This window comes from Erythrolamprus reginae, chromosome 2 (genome assembly GCF_031021105.1).
Source record: "Erythrolamprus reginae isolate rEryReg1 chromosome 2, rEryReg1.hap1, whole genome shotgun sequence".
In the NCBI taxonomy this organism is placed as follows: Eukaryota; Metazoa; Chordata; class Lepidosauria; order Squamata; family Dipsadidae; genus Erythrolamprus; species Erythrolamprus reginae.
Genome location: NC_091951.1, coordinates 200,609,405 through 200,633,629, shown reverse-complemented (window position 1 = coordinate 200,633,629; position 24,225 = coordinate 200,609,405). Strand labels below are relative to the sequence as shown.

General features: G+C 42.0%; 3 protein-coding genes across 6 annotated transcripts in view; 1 reads left to right on the top strand and 2 right to left on the bottom strand.

Moving 5' to 3' along the window:
- WDR13 (WD repeat domain 13) overlaps positions 1-6,117 on the bottom strand; it is an 18,871-nt gene extending 12,754 nt beyond the window's left edge. The window contains exons 1-2 of one of the 3 annotated variants that reach the window (XM_070741228.1): positions 6,059-6,117; positions 256-342 (exon numbers count right to left, since the gene is read on the bottom strand). In XM_070741228.1, coding sequence (XP_070597329.1) covers positions 256-296 — 41 coding nt within the window. In that variant the 5' untranslated portion in view covers positions 297-342; positions 6,059-6,117. Of the gene's footprint in view, positions 1-255; positions 343-3,470; positions 3,591-4,672; positions 4,884-6,058 lie in introns of those variants that run through there. The other 2 variants (XM_070741226.1, XM_070741227.1) reach the window with 2 other exon arrangements.
- PORCN (porcupine O-acyltransferase) overlaps positions 1-24,225 on the bottom strand; it is a 298,654-nt gene that overhangs the window by 204,652 nt on the left and 69,777 nt on the right. The gene's annotated exons all lie outside the window — the stretch shown is intronic.
- ZWINT (ZW10 interacting kinetochore protein) lies at positions 4,672-24,225 on the top strand. 2 transcript variants are annotated; one of them, XM_070741235.1, is made up of 10 exons: positions 4,672-4,716; positions 11,522-11,621; positions 11,736-11,847; positions 15,102-15,268; positions 17,338-17,394; positions 17,519-17,670; positions 19,184-19,355; positions 19,436-19,575; positions 20,417-20,576; positions 23,342-24,225. In XM_070741235.1, exons 1-10 carry the CDS (start codon positions 4,694-4,696, stop codon positions 23,420-23,422), a joined length of 1,164 nt encoding a protein of 387 aa, XP_070597336.1. In that variant the 5' UTR covers positions 4,672-4,693; the 3' UTR covers positions 23,423-24,225. The 2 variants fall into 2 exon arrangements, with proteins under 2 accessions (XP_070597336.1, XP_070597335.1); XM_070741234.1 differs by lacking the exon at positions 4,672-4,716 and adding an exon at positions 6,914-7,035.

The following is a 24,225-nucleotide window of genomic DNA, read 5'->3' as shown; positions in this document are numbered from 1 at the left end:
TGCTGTTTTTTCAAAGTTATGTGGTTAGGAAAATAAATCTTGTCTAAGTGAAGCAGAAAAAGGAATGTGAGAAATGCGGCTAAGAGAGAGATAGCGGACCGAGTGCTGTATGGAATGTGATTGAAGTACAGGAGAGCAGAGAAATAAACGGAGTTGCTTTATTCATGAAATGATGCATTTAATAAGAGTTATTTGTAATTACTAAATTTCTACCAGAAACCAGAACACCCTCTACATCCAACCTAGGAGTCTCACCGTGCATCTACAGCCAACACTTGTTGCCACACTGCTGCCATGCCCCACACCGCCACTGGCCGCTCAGGGGAGTTGGTAACTGGGTGCCTGCAGTCAGAAGAGTACAAAGAACTTAAGGGTCAGAGAAGGGTTTAGAAAGGGAAACAGTGTAATACAGTTCCATTTTCCAATATGCAGAGTTTCAGTTCTACTAATCGCTAGGATCAAATTCATGTATACGAATTCAAGTACATTTCAAATTCAAGTACATTTTATTATAAATGTACTTGTTTATCAAATTTGTACAGTAACCCACCTCACCAAATCAATTCTGGGCGGCATACAAACAATTTAATAAAAACAACAGATGTAAAACCATCAAATAAAAAAATATATAAACAGTAGAGAAAGTACATCTCCTGAGACCCACCAAACGTAGGATCATAGCCAATAGTCTCCATGCAGCATGCCTACTCTGCCAGATCTGATAGGTTGATATAACAAGGCTGATAAATTTAAGCAAAGACAACAGTCGGAGAGAACAGAAAATGTACATCTCAATGGATTCTAAGAGTTCTGCAGCAGGCTCTGACAAATTTCAACAAATGACAAGTCATCAGTTTCCGGTCACAATTCAAAGTGTTGGTTATGACCTATAAAGCCCTTCATGGCATCGGATGAGAATATCTCCGGAACCGCCTTCTGCCGCACGAATCCCAGCGACCGGTTAAGTCCAACAGAGTTGGCCTTCTCCGGGTCCCGTCGACGAAACAATGTTGTCTGGAGGGACCCAGGGGAAGAGCCTTATCTGTGGCGGCCCCGACACTCTGGAATCAACTCCCCCCAGAGATTAGGACTGCCCCCACCCTCCTTGCCTTTCGCAAACTCCTTAAAACCCACCTCTGTCCTCAGGCATGGGGAAATTGATTCCCCTGGGCTGTTTCCACTTTGTGTATGGTTTGTATGAGATGCATGATTGTCTTTTTATATTAAGGGTTTTAAAGTGTTTTTAAGTATTGGATTTGTATTGTTCTTGTTCTGAGCCGCTCCGAGTCTGCAGAGAGGGGCGGCATACAAATTAAATAAATAAATAAAGAAATAAATGAAAGAAAGAATGAATAAATAAATAAACAAACAAATAAACAAATATATTTCAAGCTATTTTGCTCTCATCAGCCAGCCATACCCTTACCAGGATTTGGACCTGGTTCTGTACACACACACACAAACACAGAGACTTAAAAGAGGATGCAGTGTGTCTTATACGCCGAATACAGCCATTTTTGGCCTTCCAAAGCCCCACCCCCACATCCAATTTGTGTGAAAAATGGGCCTGTTTTTTGCAAAAATGGGGGCATTTTTGCCTTCCCCCAGCCCCTAGGACCATTCTGCCGACTTCCCAAACCTACTGTGTGCTCTGTTGTTTTGCAAAATAAGTGAAAAATGGGCCCATAATTGTAAAAAAAAAAAGGGTGTGCAGGTTTGGGAGGCTTGCAGAGTGCTCCTGGAGGCTGGGGAGGACAAAAATGTTTTTTTCTTACTTATCTCTTTGAAATTGTTTGTCTTATGCCCAGGTACATCTCATACAAGGGTGGGTTGCACTTACCTTTCGCTACAGGTGCGCATCACGACTGCACAATTTTGGGTCTCTGCATATGCGCAGGGGGACAATTTTATTTCTGTGCATGCGCAGAGAGCCAAAAAATGTGATTTAAAAAAATGTGGGGGGGAAAAAGATGGCGGAGTCAACCTGCGGGCTACTACCGGAACGGAGGACCAGGGCATAACAGTAGAACCCACCACTGATTGCATAGTCTGAAAAATACGGTATATATACACACAGAGAGAGATTTTTTGCTGAAAGCCAGTTGTAAATCCCAGACATATTACTGCACATTTCCATCCAGAGGAAAGAAATGAAAGGAGCAGGGATTTCCTTGCCCCCCACCCCTCACCCCCATACTGGCAACTACAACATAGGCATAAATTATTATTATTATTATTTATTAGATTTGTCAGACGCCCCTCTCTGAAGACTCGGAGCCTGACATTTTTTCGTGATTCCAGAACATCAGTATCAAAACTGATTCAGGCCTGCCCTGCCTTTTCTGCCTTTGTGAAATGCTGATTTAACCCATCTGGAGGAATCAGGTTTGAAGAATCTGCACTCGTGATTACGTCGCGCAGAGTCCGGAAGGAGTTGGGCGGCCTATAAATTTAATTAATAAATAATTATAACAATAAATAAATAAATCTTCACACCATCCGCAGCTGGGCAAAAGGGAGGCTCGTTTTGTTTTTTGTTTTAATTAGGAACTTAGCCATGCTTACAACAGCATATCTCAATATGTCAGATCCAGGCCTCCACAGGGGCCTTGTGCGAGCTCTACCATTGCTTCAACCACTCTCCACACAGCATCCTATTTTTGCCAGAAAAGTTGCCTGAAGCAGCCCAAACGGCAGAGGTTGGCAAAAGGGCCCGATTCCCTATCATATCTTATTGTTCTGCCAATGACAGATAAAGCTCTACAGTAGTCTATTGGGGGAGCAGGAGAAAAATGGAAAATGGAATCATGCTCAGGGAATATTGGGGGGGGGGGGAGACAATCATATGGTCTTTCTTTCTTTCTAATTTAATTTTATTTATATGCCGCCCAACTCCCAAAGAACTCTGGGCAGCTTACATTAGATAGAAGAGGAACAACATTAGATGGAAGAAGGAAGGAAGGAAGGAGGGAGAGAGGGAGGGAGGGAAGGAAGGAAGGAGGGAGAGAGGGAAGGAAGGAACGAGGGAGGGAGGGAAATAAGGAGGGAGGGATAGGAAGGAGGGAAATAAGAAGGGAGAGAGAGAAGGAGGGAAGGAAGGAGGGAAAGAGGGAGGGGGAGGGGGGGGAGGGAAGGAAGGAGAGATGCTTTTCAATGGTTAGAATGGAGTCAGATTTTTTTCCACCCACCCCCATCCCGGGGGGAGAGAAGCGAAGAGGATCGGGAAGGGAAACACACCTTCCAAGGGAGGCAAAAACCACCAGGTCTCCATGGCGACCACAACATTAGAAAGGAGAGCGGCCAAAAAAAAGACGAGATGGGGGAGAAGCAGCATCAAGACTGTCTCGTTTCCATGGCGACAGGCCCCCGGGGCCGTCTATTATGGGGTGCCTGCAGTGGGGGGGGGAAACAACAGCCCGGGATGACTTGCAATCGGAAAGGTTTCGGGAAAAATCGCATCGGGGTCGTACCTGAAGCGGCTCCCCGGTTTGGCAAACCTGGCGGGGTTGCCGGCAGCGGCAGCAGCAGCGAGAACATCGGAAGGGGGGGAAAACAGAGCGAGGGAGGCGGAGTTCAGATGGCTTCAGCCCAGCGGCGGCGGCGCATGCGGGACTCTCCATTCCCTCCCTCTGGGCGCGCCAAGCAAGAGCGGAGAGTCGGTAGGAGGGAGTAGTAACTCAGTAGGAGGCTACGCGCCTCCTCGAAATAGTGACAGTGGGTTACACCAAATAGATCCCCGAGAAGGACTGGAAGGATTCACCAAGGCTTACAAGTTAGGCCTATTTCTGTTACAATTCTTTTCATCTTTGGGAGGGAACGACCGCCCTCCGGAGGAAAACAAGGCATCTTATATCTTCTACATGTTTTCGAAATTAGAAATCAACATTCTAAATGAGAATGTATAATCAACGCTAATACATTGGAGAAAAAAATTGAGCAATAAGTGAAGGGAGGGTAATAATCGATAATTGACATTGTTTGGGGGATATTACTACCACTAGTACTATTACTATGATAAATGAGATTTGTTAAATTTTTGAAGTACCAAAAGAAAACCATATGTATAAGCTGCATAAGTTAGAAAATGAGTATTGATGTACGAAAGAAAGGTATGATAGAACTGATGTTTTCTGTCTTTCTGGTTTAAGTATGCAGAGTTGTAAGATGCTGTAGTTATATAGGTATGTATGTATGTGCGTGTGTGTATACGTTTTTTGTTCTGTTTCCTGTGTATTTGTATATGTCACAAGCGGCAGCTTTTTTTCAAACTTTCAATAAAAATCTTAAAAATAAAAAGAAATTAGAATTGGGGGAAAAGGGCGTGCCCCATTGTGCCTACCGTCCCTGTCTTAATGGCCTATTGTCCTAATTTACCTATAGTACCTACTTTGCTTATGTTTTTACCAATGCTATCTTGTTTTTGACAAATAAATTAGAAAGGAAGTGCGATCTACTTACACGATCTACTTTCTACATGATCTACACACTACGTTTTCTTTGCCTATCGACCAAGTAGAGCAGTCAACAGTGGTCTAAAGTTAAACCTCCTGACCAGAGGAATGCCAGGCTTTACATGCAAACACAAAGATATGTATATCAGGAAGCCAACTGTGTCAAATGACTTCCGCAAAGCCCTGCAACTTATCCACTTGAGACCTCATGAGGAACTTACTGGAATTTCCTCCAGCTTCGAATGTCACAGCTACTGCCACTCAGGTTAGTTTTCTTCTTCTCCAGGGTCCCAGCCATGGCTGGTTCAGATTCCAAGGGAAACCACTCTCCTGGTTAGGTTGCAATCTGGGTCTTTGTAGGGAGGGTGGAGTTGTTTTCAAACTCCGACAATAAGAGGTCCAACTTCATTCCTGGTATATCTTCTGTCAACTGAGTACCTGACTAGCTGGATTAACCTACAGCTCCACCCATCCTGCTTCTCCAGTGAACCACTCCTTTTCCACCTTTTTCAGAAACACCGTCTCATTGATTTTTCAGCATTTACCGTATTCCACCAGCACCTTAGATCCTCAGAAAAGCAAAGGTACAACTAAAGTTTACACATTAATTACGTCTTAGAGACAAAATCAAAGCTCAGTGCTTATTTTGTAGCAAGAAGGGAAATGGAAAACCAGCAAATCCATGTCCTTTTGACCGGGAGTAAGCTAGATTTTTCCAAACGTGTATCCACTAGAGATTCAACTAGTGTTAATCATTCCCAGTCAGCCTCAGTGGGAGTTATAATCCACACTAGAAAACAGCTGATTGAGAAAATCTGAACATTAAAGCCTGCTTTAATTATACAATCTGGGACTTTAAAAATATCTGTACAACTGAGTTATATGTAAAACATTGTATAGATCAGTGTTTCCCAAACTTGGCAACTTGAAGATATCTGGACTTCAACTCCCAGAATTCCCCAGCCAGTGAATGCTGGCTGGGGAATTCTGGGAGTTGAAGTCCAGATATCTTCAAGTTGCCAAGGTTGAGAAACACTGGTATAGATGTCCTTAAGTAAAAGGTGGCACGCAGAGCCTATTGCTATTGCCAGCTGCTATTCTGGGTTCCAGTGCGCACATGCACGCTGGTCAACTGGTCTTTGTGTACATAGTAGTGTGGAAAACTGGAGGACCAGCTGGCTGGTACGCACACCAGCCAACTGCTCTTCCGGTTTCTGGCACTACTGTGTATGCGAAAACCATGCATGCCAGAACTCAGAAAAGCAGCTGGCTGTTGCATGCATGTGCACCAGACAGCTGCTCTTCTGGTTTTCAATGCTCCCACGCACGTGAAAACCAGAGGGCCGGCATACATGTGTGCCCTGGAACCCAGAATGGCAGCTGCTTTTCTGGTTTCCGGCACATGCGCAAGCACATGCATTCTGGTTTTGGCACTGTGCCGGAAATGTTCAAGAACACTGATCTATGTGGTTCCTATGGGCACTCTTTATGAAAGGGCTTTGCCATTGAGGGTAGTCCTCGACTTTCGACCACAATGAAGCCCAAAATTTCTGTTGTTAAGCAAGACATTTGTTAAGCAAGTTGTCTCATTTTACAAACTTTCTTACCTCGATTGTTAAGTGAATAGCTGCAATTGGCAAAGTAATAAGGGGCTAAGCAAATCTGGCTTCCCACTGGTTTTGCTTGTAAGAAAGTTGCCAAAGGGGATCACATGACCTTGGGACCCTGCAGCCATAAATAAGAGTCACTGAATTTTGATCATGCGATAGGTGTGAAAAATGGTCGTAAGTCACTTTTTCAGTGATGTAACATTGAATGATCACTAAAAGAACCGTTGTAAGTCGAGAACTGCCTGCACCACCTTTTGTAGATTTTGCTACAGATGGTTAGGTCTTGCTAGTAGATCCAAGCTGGGTGAAAAACCAAATCTGGATACCTCCCTACTTGAAATCACTGCTCCTTTCACCGGGCTCTCACATTAGTTGCAACTTTTATTCTGAATTTTGTTCCCGAGCCGGCTTCTCTCCCTTCCGGAGATACAAATAGTATCATGCTTGTTCTATTTATTTATTTATTTTGTCATGTACGTATTGGTGGTATACAAAGATATAATATATACATGATACTGTACTAGTAAAAGAGAAACCTTAGGCCAGGGGACGGAAGGCTTCTTCGCAATATTTTTGAGGGTTTCTATTTCCGGCTGTTAATATAATACAGGCTATCCCATCTCGCGGGGCCTAAAGCCCGTATGACGCAATCTCTCTGCCGCTTCCGCAAAGAGTTTTGAAGAAATACAAATCACCCGCCTCTTTCCGACCTCCTCAAGATGGAGGAGCCGTCCGTCTGCCTCGCAACCGCAGGGCTTCTTTCGACCGAGTCATTCTTTCCATCCAATCACACCGCAGTTCAGACCTTCTGGGGCGGGCCTATTAGCCTTGTCGAACTGGGATTGGTGAGTTCGGCGGGACGCCTCCAGAAGAAGAGTCATTGAAAGAAAGGCGGGAATTTCTAAAAGAATGATCCATTCGTCCGTGGATGCCGCGGTTGGAGAAACTATGGAGGCGGAAGGGACAGCGGTGGAGTAAGTACACGTAATATCTCTTTCGTAGTGTAGATCGAATGACGATTCCCTATTTTTCTGTCCGGCAGGAATGCATTTTACCCAAACTAGGGAAAAAATAGTAATCAGAAGGTGCCTAGAGCAGTGGGTGTGTCTTTTCTTTTTTTTGCAACCATGGCAACTTCAAGATGTGTGTACTTCGACTCCCAGAATTCCCAGCCGGCAATTCTCGGTTGGCTATTCTGGTAGTTGAAAATCCGTACATCTTGAAGTTCCCAAAATTGAGAAACGTTGGTAAACTGCAGGAGAGGGTCCGAAAGAATTAGGGGGCTTAGGGAACTTCCATTCTCCAATGGCTGGTTTCTATATATTCATGCTGCATTTGGGGAGCCTGGCTTAGGAAGAGTATAAAGTTTGGCACCGAATCAACTCCCTTAGATAAGGAGATATTGAAACGTATGACTAGGTCTCCCCCACAATTATTGGTATAAGGATTATTGTCTATCCTATTCATATTGTCTTGTATTTTTGGTTATGGATTGCACCAGTAGAGGCTAAACCAATTACATTATATACATTACAATGACAATAAAGGCTGTTGTTGTTATCATCATCATCATCATCATCATCATCATCACAAAAACTAATACACAGCAAATGAGATTTATATGCTGAATTTTGTATCACAATATCACAAATCGAATTCTTCCCAAGTGTCTAGGACTGTGTGATGTATTTTCATATGATGCATACAGATCCAAGTACACAACTGACAGTTCGTGATTATGTCAATGTTTATTGTTTTCAAATGTGGGCTGAGGTCTTTTGGCACAGTATCAAGTGTGCTGATTACCACTGGGACCACCTGTACTGGCTTATGCTAGAGTCATTGTAGTTAGATTTTAAGATCCTGATATTGGCTAAGTTTTTCTTGTTGTTTTTCATCAATTCGGCTGTCACCTGGTATGGCTGTCACCTGGTATTATTGTTGTTGCTGTTGCTGTTATTATTTAATTGATTATTAAAATATATTATTTTATTATACAGATATAGATTTTTATAACTTTGTTACTTGATGGTACTTTTTTTAAAAAGCACTTCCTTGGGATTTTGTGAATAACACTTCCTCCTATTTTTTAGAACAGGGAGTATTAATATTTGATTCTTTAAGATAATCCCATTGCAGAAGCAAAATAGCCACACAACCAACACTTCCATTAAAATCATTACAAAATCTCTTAAAAATCATTACAAAATCTCTTATAATGTGGTTTGTTTTTTTTTACATGATACTAGTAAAAAAGAAACATTAGGACAGGGGACGGAAGGCACGCTGGTGCACTTATGCACGCCTCTTACTGACCTCTTAGGAATCGGGAGAAGTCAACAGTAGATAGTCTAAGGATAGGATGAGTCAGAAGAAGTTTACAACGGAAACCAAAAGATAACTAAAAAGTAGCTAAAGGTAGTAAGGAAAACTGCTCTTCCATTTGCAAGCGGATGGTATGGGCATTTTACAGCATAGTATTAAAAACAATTCTTAATATAACAAAATTTCAGTAAATACCATGTTAATTTATACTGTACTTGCAAATAAATCAAGTATTTTAGGATCCCAAATGCATTTAAAAAACAGTTTCAGCTTATCAGTGAATATATACAGTGTTTACTTGGATATAAGTCCATTGGATACTGGATAATGTTTTTTTAATCAAGTATCAGTCATGTTATTTTGCTTCATTACATTCATCTAATTAAGTTAGTATAATGGTCCTTCCTTTCCTCATCCTCTTAAAATCACAGCTTTAATATTTTGGTATTCTCTTCTTGCAATAGTTATGAGATTGTTAAGTGGCCTCAAAACTGTATTTACCATGTATTTTCACAATGAGATACATTTAGCATTTTGTCAAAATGAGAAGCTCCACCATTATAAAGGAAAAGTTCTCTTTGATTCTTCCAGTCATCAGTCTTCCAAAATTTGAGGGGCTGTCACCCCCTTGATGGGGTCAGGGTATTCTCCCAAGCACCAGAAGGCAGGACAAGTAATCAGCAGGTGGAAATTTATCAAGGAAAGATTGAACTAAACAAATTTCCTGACAATGAGATAAATTAATCAGTGGATGGCTTGCCTCCAGAAATTGTGGGTGCTGCAGTTCTGGGAGTTTTTAAGAAGAGCTTGGACTACCATTTGTCCAGAATCTCCTGCTTGTGCAGGGGGTTGGACTAGAAGATCTTCAAGGTCCCTTTCAATTCTGATACTCTATATCAGTGATGGCGAACCTATGGCATGGGTGCCACAGGTGGCACGTGGAGCCATATCTGCTGACATGCAAGCTGTTGCCCTAGCTCAGCTCCAACATGCATGTGTGTGCCGACAGCTGATTTTTGGCTCGCACAGTGGCTTTGGGAGGGTGTTTTTGGCTTCCAGAGAACCTCCAGGGGGAGGGCATTTTTACCCTGCCCAGGCTCCACAGAAGTCTTTGGAGCCTGGGGACGGCGAAACAAAAGCTTACTGGGCCCATCAAAAGTTGGGAAATAGGCCATTTCAGGCCTCTGGAGGGCCTTCAGTGGGTGGGTGAAGCTGTTTTCGCCCTCCACAGGCATTGAATTATGGATGTAGGCACTCACGCATGTGTGATAGTGCGCATGTATGCTCTTTCGGCACCCGAGGAAAAAAAAGTTTGCCATCACTGCTTTATATTCTGATATTTTTTCCAGTTGTGTGTAAAAGACAGTTTCAGCTTCTGTATTTTTAAGAAAATCCATTTTTTAAAAAATAGAGTGAGTCTGCCTCAGAAGCTAGCTGGGAGTTTCACAGTGATATTGTGGATAAGAAGAGACAACTTTCCTTGTTGCATATGCTTAGGACCAGGGGTCCCCAAACTAGGCAACTTTAAGACTTGTGGACTTCCAGCTGGAGAATTCTGGGAATTGAAGTCCACAAGTCTTAAAGTTGTCAAGTTTGGAGACCTCTGCTTAGGACTATGCAGTCATTGGAGAGTATTAGTTATATTCTGGATTTTCCTTTCAGTTAGAATGTGACAAGAATGACAAATAATGCATGAGCAGACAATCTGCATGGTTTTTCCCAGCTTTCTTTTTGACTTCCTGGCCATAATTACTGAAAACTAAAAGCACATTTTCCTACCATATTAAGGTGGAAATGCATGGCAACGCACTACAGTTTTAAGTCCTTAAGTAGATAAGCAACAGAAATACTACCTCACCCATATATGCAATGAGGCCCCATATGTTATTTGACCTTTGTCTCAATATATTAAGGATGGTGATTGGCCACTAAACTAAAATCAGTATGGAACATCCCCATAACAGATAAGTATTATTATTATTTATTATTATTTATTATTTAGATTTGTATGCCGCCCCTCTCCGAAGACTTGGGGCGGCTCACAACAAGATAGAACAAATCATAAATAATCAGAAAACTTTAAAATTTATACAAGATTTAAAAGAACCCCATATACTAACAGACGCACACCATAGTTCCCTCTAAGCTGAGCTCACTTAAAAATCATCATCAACTCAGAGTTTTCCAAACCTGCCCAGAAGCCGAGAGGGAAGGAGAGAGAGAGGAAGAGAGGAAGAGAGAGAAACAGATAGAAAAAAGAGAGGAAGGAAAAGAGAAAGAAAAAGAATGGGAGTAAGGAAGAGAGAAAGAAAATCAAAATATAGTTTGAAACTAGCTCAACTATTTAAGTGGCATTTGATATTGATAGAGTTGCCCTATTATGAGCTCACTGTTATAGACACACAGTACAGTATTTTATTTTGAAATTCTCTGAGGCAAAACAGGGTGGGTTTTTTGTTTGTTTGTTTGTTTATTATTTCTGTGCCGCCCAGTCCCGAAGTGACTGCCGCTCAGACACTATACTTTTCCGCCCACCCCCAAAAAAAATTAGAGGGAACACTGACGCACACACAAACATACCATGCATAAATTAAACATGCCCGGGGGAGGTGTTTCAATTCCCCCATGCCTGACGGCAGAGGTGGGTTTTAAGGAGTTTACGGAAGGCAGGGAGAGTAGGGGCAGTTCTAATCTCTGGGGGGGAGTTGGTTCCAGAGAGTCGGTGCCACCACAGAGAAGGCTCTTCCCCTGGGGCCCGCCAACTGACATTGTTTAGTTGACGGGACCCGGAGAAGGCCCACTCTGTGGGACCTAATCGGTCGCTGGGATTTGTGCGGCAGGAGGCGGTCTCGGAGATATTCTGGTCCAGTGCCATGAAGGGCTTTAAAGGTCATAACCAACACTTTGAATTGTGACCGGAAATTGATCGGCAGCCAATGCAGACTGCGGAGTGATGGTGAAACATGGGCATATTATTATTATTATTATTATTATTATTATTATTATTATTAATATTAATTAGATTTGTATGCCGCCCCTCTCCGTAGACTCCATAATGCAAAAGTGTTTTTAAGAGATTTAAAGATTTGGAAGTGGCTGTTTTCTTTATATGGTGGTTGTTTATGTCCTCTTCAGGCTTCTCTCTCAGGTCAAAGATGTTTTAACGTATGAGGATGAAACCATGAATGAAACGAAATTGGAATTACCAGCCCAGGTCTTAGCTGAGTTTGAAGTGGTGAGTGATAGCCTCATTTTTCTTTAAAGATGTTGTCTTCCGTTCTGGATGAATGACCCTGTCCAAGTGTCTTAAGAGCTAGTTCCATTTCCGCTTTTGGAATGTGTTTTCCAGAACACTAGGAAGACTCAGAAGTGGATGTACACCCAACTACAAGTGCTTAAATTCCTTCAGGATTTTCTCGACTCTGTCCCTCACATCCAGGATGCCTCTGACTCTGCTGTTCGTGAGTATCAATTCTCAGCAGATTGCATGCAGGGGTGTGATGCAAATGTGCCCGGGTAAGAGTGTTTCTGCTTAATGTTAACATTTTAAAAATGAAGCAGTTCTACAGAATGGATTATTCAATCCTTGTCCCATCTTTCGTAAGCTCCTTAAAACCCACCTCTGCCGCCAGGCATGGGGGAACTGAGATATTCTTTCCCCCTAGGCCTTTACAATTTTATGCATGGTATGTTTGGTTTTATAATAAGGGTTTTTTAGTTGTTTTAGTATTGGATTGTTACATGCTGTTTTTATTATTGTTGTTAGCCGCCCCGAGTCTGCGGAGAGGGGCGGCATACAAATCCAATATATATATATATATATGCTGATGAGGCCAAAATAAGGCCGAAATAGATCTATCCTAGTAATTAACTGCCTTGAAATGGCCCTGGGTTGGGCCTAGAGGCAAAAAGGAGCTGTGATGTTCCTTCAATATACCAGGGTGATCCGACATAAAATAAATATATATATATGTATATATACAGTATATATATATATATATATATATATATATATATATATATATATATATATATATTTGTTTTCGTAAATTTTCACGGGTATATGTATGTAGATTGTTCTGAGTTCGGGTTTTGCCCTGTGTAATGTTTTGCATGTCTATGCGACGTTTCGGTGAAATCACATTCACCATCTTCAGGCTGGAGTTCCAATCTTTGTGTTGTTGTAAATGGAATTTACATTTCCATTTACAACAACACAAAGATTGGAACTCCAGCCTGAAGATGGTGAATGTGATTTCACCGAAACGTCGCATAGACATGCAAAACATTACACAGGGCAAAACCCGAACTCAGAACAATCTACATATATATATATATATATATGTGTGTTTTCGTAAATTTTCACAGGTATATGTATGTAGATTGTTCTGAGTTCGGGTTTTGCCCTGTGTAATATTTTGCATGTTTATGCGACGTTTTCATTTTACAACAGCACGAAGCTTGGAAACTTCAGCCTGATGATGGTGGATGTGATTCCACCGAAACGTCGCATAAACATGCAAAATATTACACAGGGCAAAGCCCGAACTCAGAACAATCTACATATATATATATATATGTATATGTATATGTATATGTATATGTATGTATGTGTATATATATATATATATGTTTGTTTGTTTGTTTTCGTAGATTTTCACGGGTACAGGTATGACGGTCTTGGTATATTCGGATTTCTTCCTGTGTAGGATTTGGAAATTTCTGGCGATGTTTCGATGAGGTCTCACTCGTCATCTTCAGGCTGGTGTTTCTGTCCTTGTTCTAAGGCGAACACTGCGAGATCTGAGCTGCCTTCCTTCTATCTGACTCACCAGGAAGTTTCTACACAGCAGGCAATTGCTGAGCCATCAAACCACACCCAGCCACCAGTATTTATAGAAGGAAGGCAGCTCAGGTCTCGCAGTGTTTGCTTTAGAACAAGGACAGAAACACCAGCCTGAAGATGACGAGTGAGACCTCGTCGAAACGTCGCCAGAAATTTCCAAATCCTACACAGGAAGAAACCCGAATATACCAAGACCGTCATACACACACACACACACACACACATTCTGGAATTCCCGTCTAGGATCAAATACAAGCTAATACAAGGAGTACTAGAAAAGGTTTTGAACTGGTGTGGGTTTGCATATTATGCATGCTGATTTAACTCTGTCCAAATGAACATCCATCCTTTCTGGAAGATTGGGATCATGTCTTTGAGAAGATCCCTTCTGGATCAGACTGCAGGCCTCTCGTTCAACATTTCGTTTCTTTGCTGGCCAGTCAAATCCTTTTGCGAAGTCCCAAAGCAATCAAGAGAGCAGTAGCAATCCCACACAGATCGGATAGGATAGAATTTTTTATTGGCCAGGTGTGATTGGACACACAAGGAATTTGTCAGTGCATGTGCTCTCAATGAGAACAATGAGAAGATTAATAGTACAGTAGTGCAGCCTTAGTGAATAGTTTGGTAGTGGTGAGGGAATTATTTGTTTAGCAGAGTGATGGCATTGAGAAAAAAACTGTTCTTGTGTTTAGTTGTTCTGGTGTGCGGTGCTCTATAGCGTCGTTTTGAGGGTAGGAGTTGAAGCGGTTTGTGTCCAGGATGTGAGGAGTCTGTAAATATTTTCACAACCGTCTTTTTGACTTGTGAAGTATACATGTCCTCAATGGAAGGTAGGTTGGCAGCAATTGTTTTTTCTGCAGTTCTAATGATCCTCTGAAGTCTGTGTGTATCTTGTTGGGTTGCAGAATCAAACCAGACAGTTATAGAGATGACAGACTCAGTAATTCCTCTGTAGAACTATATCAGCAGCTCCTTGGGCAGTTTGAGCTTTCTGAGTTGACGCAAAAAGAACGTTCTTTGTTGTGCTTTTTTGATGACGTTTTTGATGTTAGGTGTCCATTTTAGATCTTATGATATGGTAGAACCTAAAATTTTGAAGGTCTCTATTGTTGATACTGTGTTGTCTAGTATTATAAGAGGTGGAAATATGGGTATGTTTCTCCCACCACATTTTCTACGGTTTTGAGTGTATTCATTTCCAGATTGTTCCGGTCACAACACAAGATTAGTTGTTCAACCTCCCGTCTGCATGTGGATACATCATTGTCTCGAAGGAGGCCAATCATTGTTGTGTCATCTGCAAACTTTAGTGGTTTAACAGATGGATCGTTAGAGATGAAGTCATTGGTATAGAGAGAGAAGTGGAGAGAGCACATAGTCTTGGGCCCCTGTGCTAATTGTACATGTATCTGATGTAATTCTGCTTAGCTTCACCTGCTGTTTCCTGTTTGTTAGGAAGCTTATGATCCATTTACAAATGTGTCCAGGTACTGCTAGATGTTCAACTTAGTTAGAAGAGTGTCTGGAATTATGGTATTGAACGCTGAACTAAAGTCTACAAAAAGGACCCTTGCGTAGGTCTTTGGAGATTCAAGATGTTGTAGGATGTTGTGCAGAGCCATATTAATGACCTCATCTATTGATCTGTTTGCTCTGCATGCAAATTGCAGGGGGTCTAACAGTGAGTCCGTGATGGTTTTCAAGTGGGATATCGCTAGCCTTTCAAAGGTTTTCATAACTACAGATGTTAGAGCAACTGGTCTGTAGTTGTTCAGTTCTGGGTTCTGGGTGGTTTGAAAACCCCAGTTGACATCTGGAGTCTCCTGAGCTATTTCAGGCTCAAAAGCAGATTGTGGTGTCTTGCAGGGAAAGAGATGGAAGAAGCGAAAAAGGAATGGAAGGCGCTCAAAGCAGATTACCAGCAACAGGTGGACGCTATCAATGGGACGGTGCCTCAGATACTGGCAAAGCAGGAGGAGGTACAGAGTCGGACTCGGGTTTTGGAGGAGGCTCTACAGCGCTACCGAGCAAAGGTTCGTTTCTGACTTGGGAGTGTTATTGGGGGGAGAGATAGCTGAGTTTAACAGTGGTGGTCAAATATTTGCCAGCACCCAAGATATTGAAAACATTTAAGTATTGCATAGCTCTATCTATCTATCTATCTATCTATCTATCTATCTATCTATCTATCTATCTATCTATCTATCTACCTACCTACCTACCTACCTACCTACCTACCTACCTACCTGTTCTGCCTGACTGGCTCAGCAATGCGTAATAGTCCAGTGAAAAGAAATCAAACACACACGTGCTCTGCTAATCAGCAAACTTGTATTAGATAACAAAAATAGCTTACTCAACAAATAGTTCTTAATGTCCGAAAACAATGCAAGGCTTACTTCAGCCGCATACAAAAAACACAGGGAAAAACAAACAAAGACAACCTGGAATGAGCAAAGACGTTTCAGGAGTCCTTTTGAATCTTTGAAGCAAACAGCAAGTCCCAGAGTTTTCACCTCCCACTTGTCTGACAAAGCTGGGTTGAAAACTCCAACGGCACAGAAACTTAGAAGCAGGAACCACAAAAACAACACAGATAAACAGCCACAGTTTGCCTTGGCCCTTGTTCCCTTTTTATCCCTTTAGCCTTCATTAAGGGAACCACACCCAACCCAGGTGCTCCTATAATGATTTGTAATACTTCTTAAAGCGATCCCTTCTCTGCATAGCTCTTCGGCTACATAGATCAATGTATTGATCTGCAGACGAACTGAGCGAGGACAGACTGTCTGAGGGACTGCAGTCCAAATCCCCTGGGCTGTCTGCTGAATCCTCCTGGCTGTCTGCCACATCTTCCTGGCTGTCAGCCAGGCTTTCACATTCACTTTGTGCCGCGTCTCTCCCATCTGTGGGAGCAACGGCTGGCCCAGGCCCAAACGCAACACTACCTACCTACCTACATACATACATACCACCTACCTACCTACCGGTCTATACACCCTGCTGTTCTGTTTAGATCTGTGTTTCTCCATTTCAGCCACTTTAAAATGTGTGAACTCCCAGACATTCCCAGCCAGGATGCTGAGGATTGAGAAATACTGGTTTCAGTGAATACTTAAATTTAAGTTCCAAAGGACTATGCTAATTCATAGCAAGCAATCTTTACAACAGAGAGCAGAGCTGAACATGACAAGCCTGCCTGGCAATTTATTTCCATTGGGGCATTAATTAATCTGAGCCCACACCCGACTGAATTCCACAGAGCATCCTTCTGGGGAAGCCTACCTAGGACTGGGCTGCAGAGTCCCAATCGGCAATGGAAATTATTTGCTTATTAGCCATAGGCTAGCCTTTAAAAAAACCCACTACCTTGTATTAGACGAGGTTTGAATAGTCAAGAAAGAAGGTGAATAATTCATTGGTTTTTCTTGCCAGAAGCAGAAATAAAATTGTGTGAGCGCATTAGGTTACAGGCAGGTTCAGTACAATGGGAGGAATGATGCATCTTTCTATGCCTGCATACAATCAGCATAATGCAGAGTTCCCCATCCTTTCCGGCTTTGTGGACCGGTGGCGGAGAGGGAGATGGTTCCGAGTGAGCAACGGGCAAGTGTGTGTACACAAGCGGCGGGCAAGCACGTACAAGCTCACATGAAAATGTGCACAGGCATGCACTTGCCTGCTGCTCACACAAATGGGGATGCGCATGAGCCTTCACTCGCCACTTCTGCGGCCCAATTCCGAATGGTTCAAGGCCCAGAAGTGGCCCAAGGTTTAATGGTATCTGAAGCAGAACATCCAGATTCGGTCAGTTTTGTCCCTTATAGTATCAACCTTGTGAACTCTCAAGCTCTAAGATTGGTTGTTTGCTTGCAGACTCTTCATTACCCAACTCGGTAACGTCATCAGTGCTGACATTTTATTATTCAGCTAGGAAACATTATCAGTTGTAGCACAGACATGTTATTTAGTTAGGTAATGAAATCTCCACAAGCCAACGACCATACTTGGACAGCATCAAGGACTCCGCAGTGTAACCCTGAGCCGTAGGCATTCTCTTCTATAGGAGCTAATTAATTCTAATGTTGCATTTCCTTGATAGAAAGAAGAGATAGAGGAAAAATCAAGGGATGCCCAGGAGAGGCACCTGGAAGAACAGGTAGGGCTGTTCAGATCAATTAATTAATTGCATCTCGGTTCTTTCAGAGCAGCCAGTGGAATTCATTGGCTTGTTTTTTGCTTCCTGTTGCTGTCCCCCTCGTATCCCCTCTGTCCCAATCCAGGAGCTCTTGAGAGAAAGACACCAGCAATTAGAGCAACAGGTTGCTGAATTGCAGGACAGGTTACAGAAGCAGCAGAAAGAGTTGGAATTCTTGCAGGGAGAGATTGGGCAACAAGAGGCTGAAGCCAAGATTTGGCAAGAGAAAATGCAGAGGTGAGAGAAATGACAGTGTTTAATGTTTATGCATCAAACGAAAATTACAAATTCGAAGTTAGCACAATTGTGCGTGCTTTTGAACAAAATACAAAATAGGACATCTGTAATTGCAGGTGTAAAAGGGATTTTTGGGGATTGTGAAGCAATGGGGCGAAAAGATGGAAAATCCTGGCAGAAAGGGAAATATTTGCATTGATTTCATTGTTCATAGCCTTTACAGCTATTTTGGAAAACCTACTGCTTATAATCTGAATTGCAGATAAAAGTGAGAAGCGCTTGAAATTGTGGGAATGTTACCTACTTTCCTTCCAAGAAGCCAGAAAAGTTACCGAATAAGGCTAGGAGCTTTAGTTTTATAGTTATTTGTAACTGCCCAGTTGAACAAAATGGTGCAACAAATTGCAAAAGTTGAATTAAAATCTCTGTTTAAAAGTATGTGTGTGTGGGATGGGGTGGAAATCCACCTAAGCCAGGGGTGTCAAACTGGTACGGTGATACCTCGTCTTACAAACCCCTCGTCATACAAACTTTTCGAGATACAAACCTGGGATTTAAGATTTTTTTGCCTCTTCTTACAAACTATTTTCACCTTACAAACCCACCGCCACCACTGTGATGCACCACCTCCGGGCTTCCATTGCCAGCAAAGCACCCATTTTTGTGTTGCTGGGATTCCCCTAAGCTCCCCTCCATGGGAAACGCCACCTCTGGACTTCTGTGTTTTTACGATGTTGCAGGGGAATACCAGCATGGGAATACCAGCAGCGCAAAAACAGGCGCTTTGTTGGCAACGGAAGTCCGGAGGTGGGGTTTCCCAGCGAGGGGAGCCTCAGTGAAATTGCAGCATCGCAAAAACACAGAAGTCTGGAGGTGGGGTTTCCCATGGAGGGAAGCATCAGGGGAATCCCAGCAGTGTAAAAATGGGTGCTTCGGCTGGCAAAAGGGGTGAATTTTGGGCTTGCACGCATTAATCGCTTTTCCATTGATTCCTATGGGAAATATTGTTTCGTCTTACAAACTTTTCACCTTAACAACCTCGTCCCAGAACCAATTACGTTTGTAAGACAAGGTATCACTGTATTTCTCCAAGGGCCGAATTAGCACTGTAATTCTTGTGGTCCTTTTGTGGATAGAGGTGGGGGAGACATGACAGACATATCCTGCAGCATTATGTCAGCCAAAACAGGTGGGCGCATCCCCCTGCGCCCTTTTTTTGGCCAGCAAAGTGCTTCAGGAGGCTGTCCAGGCCATAAATGGGCTGCAGAGGGAGCACCCTGTTTTGGAATGCAGGGGCACTGCGGACCGGCCCATTGCTGTTTCCAGGCTGGCCCCATGGGCCAGATTTTAAGTACCCCATGGGTCGGATCCAGCCCTTGGGCCTTGAGTTCGACACCCCTGATAAGCCCTCCACCGTGAATGAACTTGAGAATTAGCTGCAAGTGTTTTTCTTTTTCTTCCTTGCTTATTGTGGGTTTTATGCTTTTATGCTTTTGTTATTTATAATACCCAGAGTCTCTGATTTCCGAGGCCTTTTGGAGACTTTGCAAGGGGTGAAGGTGATCTGCGTCTCAGAGAGTGACATGGAGTTGGAGCTGACCTCTCAACCCCAGCCTGAGATTTCTGCTCCTTGTGGCCTGAAGCTGCGTTTACACTGGGGGAAGGAGGGCAACGTCACTTTGCAGGTAAGAAAAGCACGCAGTGAGTTCCGCTGGATTTAGGGTGCCCATAACTCCGGCCTGACCTTTCTCTCTTCTCCGGATAGAGTGACAGCCTTACCTTCCTTCTCCCTGGTGAACTTCCCCTGGGAACTTGCAGCACCCTCAAAGGGCTCCTCTTGGAGTTGCAGCACAGCTACTCCCAACAAGCACAGCTTTTGGCGGAGATCGAGTTGCTGCAGAACTGGTGAGCACCTTCATTTGTGTTGCTGTGTTGCTCTATAAGGTGATCTGGGGAAGAGACTGAGCCTTGCACGTTGTTTTTTTAAATTTTTTTATTATTTATTATTTTTATTTATTTATTTATTTAATTAATTAATTTGTTCGATTTTTATGCCGCCCATCTCCTTAGACTCAGGGCAGCTTACAACATGTTAGCAATAGCGTGCTGTACTGCAGGCCACTGAAGCTGACTGTAGATCTGAAGGTCAGCAGTTCAAATCTCATCACCGGCTCAAGGTTGACTCAGCCTTCCATCCTTCCGAGGTGGGTAAAATGAGGACCCGGATTGTGGGGGCAATACGCTTGCTCTGTTAAAAAGTGCTATTGCTAACATGTTGTAAGCCGCCCTGAGTCTAAGGAGAAGGGCGGCATAAAAATTGAATGAATCAATGAATGAATCAATGAATGAATAAATAAATATAATAATAATAATAATAATAATAATTATTATTATTATTATTATTATTATTACTTTTATTACTTTTACCTTCCTGCAACTGGTGCCAGAGTTCTCACGGTTCCCCTCTTGATTTTCACTAGGCTTCAAACTTCACTTAACCGCCATGGCCAGAAAGGTCGTCAAATAGGGCAAAACTCACTTAACAACTGTCTTGCTTAGGCACAAAAATTTTGGTCTCTGTTATGGTCGTAAATGAGGACTACCCATACATTGAGAATTGCAAGTCATGTATGTATGTCTGCTGTCATGCCATTCTCACGAGGCATGCTATGCTAAGCAGAGTCCCCTTTCTTTCATTCTCTCTCATATTTTAAACTTTTCTCCTCCTCCCTCTCTTCTCCCCCAGTTTTGCAATTGATTGGCAGCCGGAGAAGAGACTGCTCAGTTACTTGAAGCCTTCATCAACTTGCAGCCTCTACGTGGAATCGGGATATCCAGACGGTGGGCAGATTCGTCTTCACTCCATAAAGACCCCACAAGGCAAAATTGACGTGACTTCCTACAAGGTAAGTACACTGTTGCCATTGCTATGCCTTCGAGCAAAGGAGCAAGACCTTAACTTCGCCCACGTTTCTACAACACTCCGTGGCCTGCACTGGCTGCCGATCGGTTTCCGGTCACAATTCAAAGTGTTGGTAATGACCTTTAAAGCCCTTCATGGCATTGGGCCAGAATACCTCCGGAACCGCCTTCTACTGCACGAATCCCAGCGGCTGATAAGGTCCCACAGAGTTGGCCTTCTCCGGGTCCCGTCGACCAAACAATGTCATTTGGCGGGCCCCAGGGGAAGAGCCTTCTCTGTGGTGGCTCCGGCCCTCTGGAATCAACTCCCCCCGGAGATTAGAACGGCCCCCATCCTCCTTATCTTTCGCAAGTTACTCAAGACCCACCTATATCGCCAGGCATGGGGGAATTAAGACATCTCTCCCCAGGCTTTCTTATATTTTATGTTTGGTATGTATGTGTTGTATGGTTTTTAAATTGTTGGGGTTTTTTAATATAATTTTATTATTAGATTTGTTCCATTATTATACTGTTTTTATTATTGTTGTGAGCCGCCCCGAATCTTCAGAGAGGGGCGGCATACAAATCTAATAAATTGAATTGAATTGAATTGAATTGGCCTGGAAATGGATTTCTTTTCTTTTTTCTTTTTTAAATGATTTTAATTGAACATTTTTAAAGTGAAAAACAAACACGGAAATTTATACCATTTCCTTCTTTACAACAATTGCGCGCCACTAAAGATTTTAAGTTTTACCATTTTTTCCTCTTCAATTTTTCATTTCAATTATGTACACTGCTCAAAAAAAAAAAGGGACCACTCAAAAAACATATCGTAGATCTGAATGAATGAAATATTTGCACTGAATACTTTGTTCTCTACAGAGTTGAATGTGCACAACAGCATGTGAAATTGATTGTCAATCAGTGTTGCTTCCTAAGTGGACAGTTTGATTTCACAGACGTTTGATTTATTTGGAGTTATATTGTATTATTTAAGTGTTATTAAAGTGTACATATATTTCACAATTCTACTATACATGGTATAATAGTATACTTTATTTCTACCTTATTTTTTTATTTCCATTTTATTTGTTTATGTTTAATACCATCTGGTAACTCCTTTGCCCTCTTTCTTACATTATTCTCTTATCCATTGGCCCTCTTCCACTTATACCACTTTCCCCATACTTTATAATATTCTGTTGCCTCTTTTTCTTGTATTACCCTTGTACGTTTATCCATACTCTAAGATTTTTCTAATCAGGTTTTCTTCTGATGGCATTTATTTATTTTTCCAATTTTGAGCAAATATTATTCCTGCAGCTGTTGCCACATTAGAAATATTGTATTTCTCTTTTATAGGTTTCAGGTAATATTCCAAATAAAAAATATTTGGCCTGGAAATAGATTTCAATTTCTCAAAAGCTTTACATTTACTCTCTACATGGGGCTACCTTTGAAAAGTGTTCGGAAACTTCAGATCATGCAGAATGCAGCTGCGAGAGCAATCATGGGCTTCCCAAGGTATGCCCATGTTACACCAACACTCCGCAGTCTGCATTGGTTGCCGATCAATTTCCGGTCACAATTCAAAGTGTTGGTTATGACCTATAAAGCCCTTCATGGCATTGGACCAGAATATCTCCGGGACTGCCTTCTGCCGCACGAATCCCAGCGACTGGTTATGTCCCACAGAGTTGGCCTTCTCTGGGTCCCGTCGACTAAGCAATGTCGTTTGGCGGGACCCAGGAGAAGAGCCTTCTCTGTGGCGGCCCTGACCCTCTGGAACCAGCTCCCCCCAGATATCAGAGTTGCCCCCACCCTCCTTGCCTTTCGCAAGCTCCTTAAAACCCACCTCTGTCGTCAGGCATGGGGGAATTGATATTTCCCTTCCCCCTAGGCTTATAGAATTTATACATGGTATGCTTGTATGTATGAGTGGTTCTTTAAATTGGGGTTTTTTAGATTATTTTTAATATTAGATTTGTTTACATTGTCTTTTTATATTGTTGTTAGCCGCCCCAAGTCTTCGGAGAGGGGCGCCATACAAATCCAATCAATCAATCAATCAATCAATCAATAAATAAATAAATAAATAAATAAATAAATTTTAGAGATATTTTAGAAATGTAATGGTGAAGTTGAATTCCCAGACAGCCTCAACCCATTCAAGATCCTTTTGCTTCTGTCTCTGTTGGAGGTGATTCTCTTTGCCTCTTAGTTGCCAGGCATTCAAAAGAAACAAATCAAGCCCAGAAACCAAGGAGGGGATTGAAATAAGAGCTATTAGTGGCCTTAAGATGCTGAGAGGTTTTTTATTTTAAAGGTGATAATTCAGGGATGAAGAACCCCTAACACTCTTGGCCTTGCTGAATTTAAAAACCAAAACAAATCATCATAGCAATCTTTGGCCTCACTATGTGTGTCACTTTATCCCCCAAATATTTGGAGAAATACCAATTTCCCACTCCCTCTTCAGGCAATTCCATTTGAACTTTCTGGTTTTATTTCTAAATCTTGCCTTAGCACTTTTAGAAGGAGGCCCTAGATCACAGAGCTGTGAGATACTGCTATACAAGAGCAGTATATAGTACATTTAGCAGTACATATTTTCTGTTCAGGCAGTAACAACATGCTGTTCCTAGTCCGCCCTGCAGAAAATAGAACATATTTATTCATGTGCTCAGATATAAAACTTCACTTTTAGTATTTCCTACGTTCTTTTAGCCTTCACCCTAACTTTTGAACCTCTTCTTTCTTGCAGCCCCCACAGAAAACACCTTCACTACAAAATTGGCTGATGTACCTGAGCACCATAGACTTCAATATTCCTTTCCCAACCTGAAAATTTCCTATGCCTGTGTCTGTGTAATGGGATGAGTATCAAAGCCAACATCTATACCTGAGGCCTTCTTCTGATATTTTTGGAAGAAGAAGGAAATTGAATTTAACTGGGACGGGGTTTTTTTTTTTTTTGCAAATGTTTGTTTGTTTGTATGGATGGATGGATGTAGTATTTTGGGCCACTTCAGCCTCTATTTCCCTCCCCCTTTACTCTTGCTTGCTTTGAATTAAGCCTCCAGTTCTCCTCTTTGAGGTCTCCTGCTTCCCTGTTACTTTTATATAGTTTTTATGGCTGGCTGAATGTTACTCATCAACAGTCTATGTCTAGTATTTTGTATCTCCACATTGCTGAACTTTTAAAATGTTTTGATTAATAAAATACCCCTTGGAGGTTTCTAACTCTTATTTATCTGATGGATATAAATTGTAAGACAAGATTTGTTTAATTATCTTATAATTCCTGTCTCTTTTTTTCCAGTTACTGATAATAATATTTTTTACCTTATGTGGAGCACATTATAAGGTGGGGGAATGTAAACTAACCCAAATGAGATTTTTATGCATATGTGATCCCTTGTGATATACAAATTACTGCTGGAATCTCCCCAGGGATAATCCTGCTGCAGTTCACAAGAGAAAAGCCAAAAAGTACAGTTTAGATACCAAATAAAGATGGAAACTTGTTGTTTAATCTGTTGTTAGAACTTGTCAGTTTTTCATGCAAAAAGCATGAAAATGTTACACGAGAAACCAATAAATAAATTGAAAGTTATGTCATTAGTATCAATAAAAAGATAAATTTAT

Excerpts from the sequence above, each read along its gene's own strand:
- ZWINT (XM_070741234.1), top strand. The coding sequence starts at position 6,971 with ATGATCCATTCGTCCGTGGATGCCGCGGTTGGAGAAACTATGGAGGCG. Across the intron at positions 7,036-11,521 it reads GCGGAAGGGACAGCGGTGGA|GCTTCTCTCTCAGGTCAAAG; the intron begins GTAAGTACACGT and ends TGTCCTCTTCAG. Across the intron at positions 11,848-15,101 it reads TGCCTCTGACTCTGCTGTTC|GGAAAGAGATGGAAGAAGCG; the intron begins GTGAGTATCAAT and ends GGTGTCTTGCAG.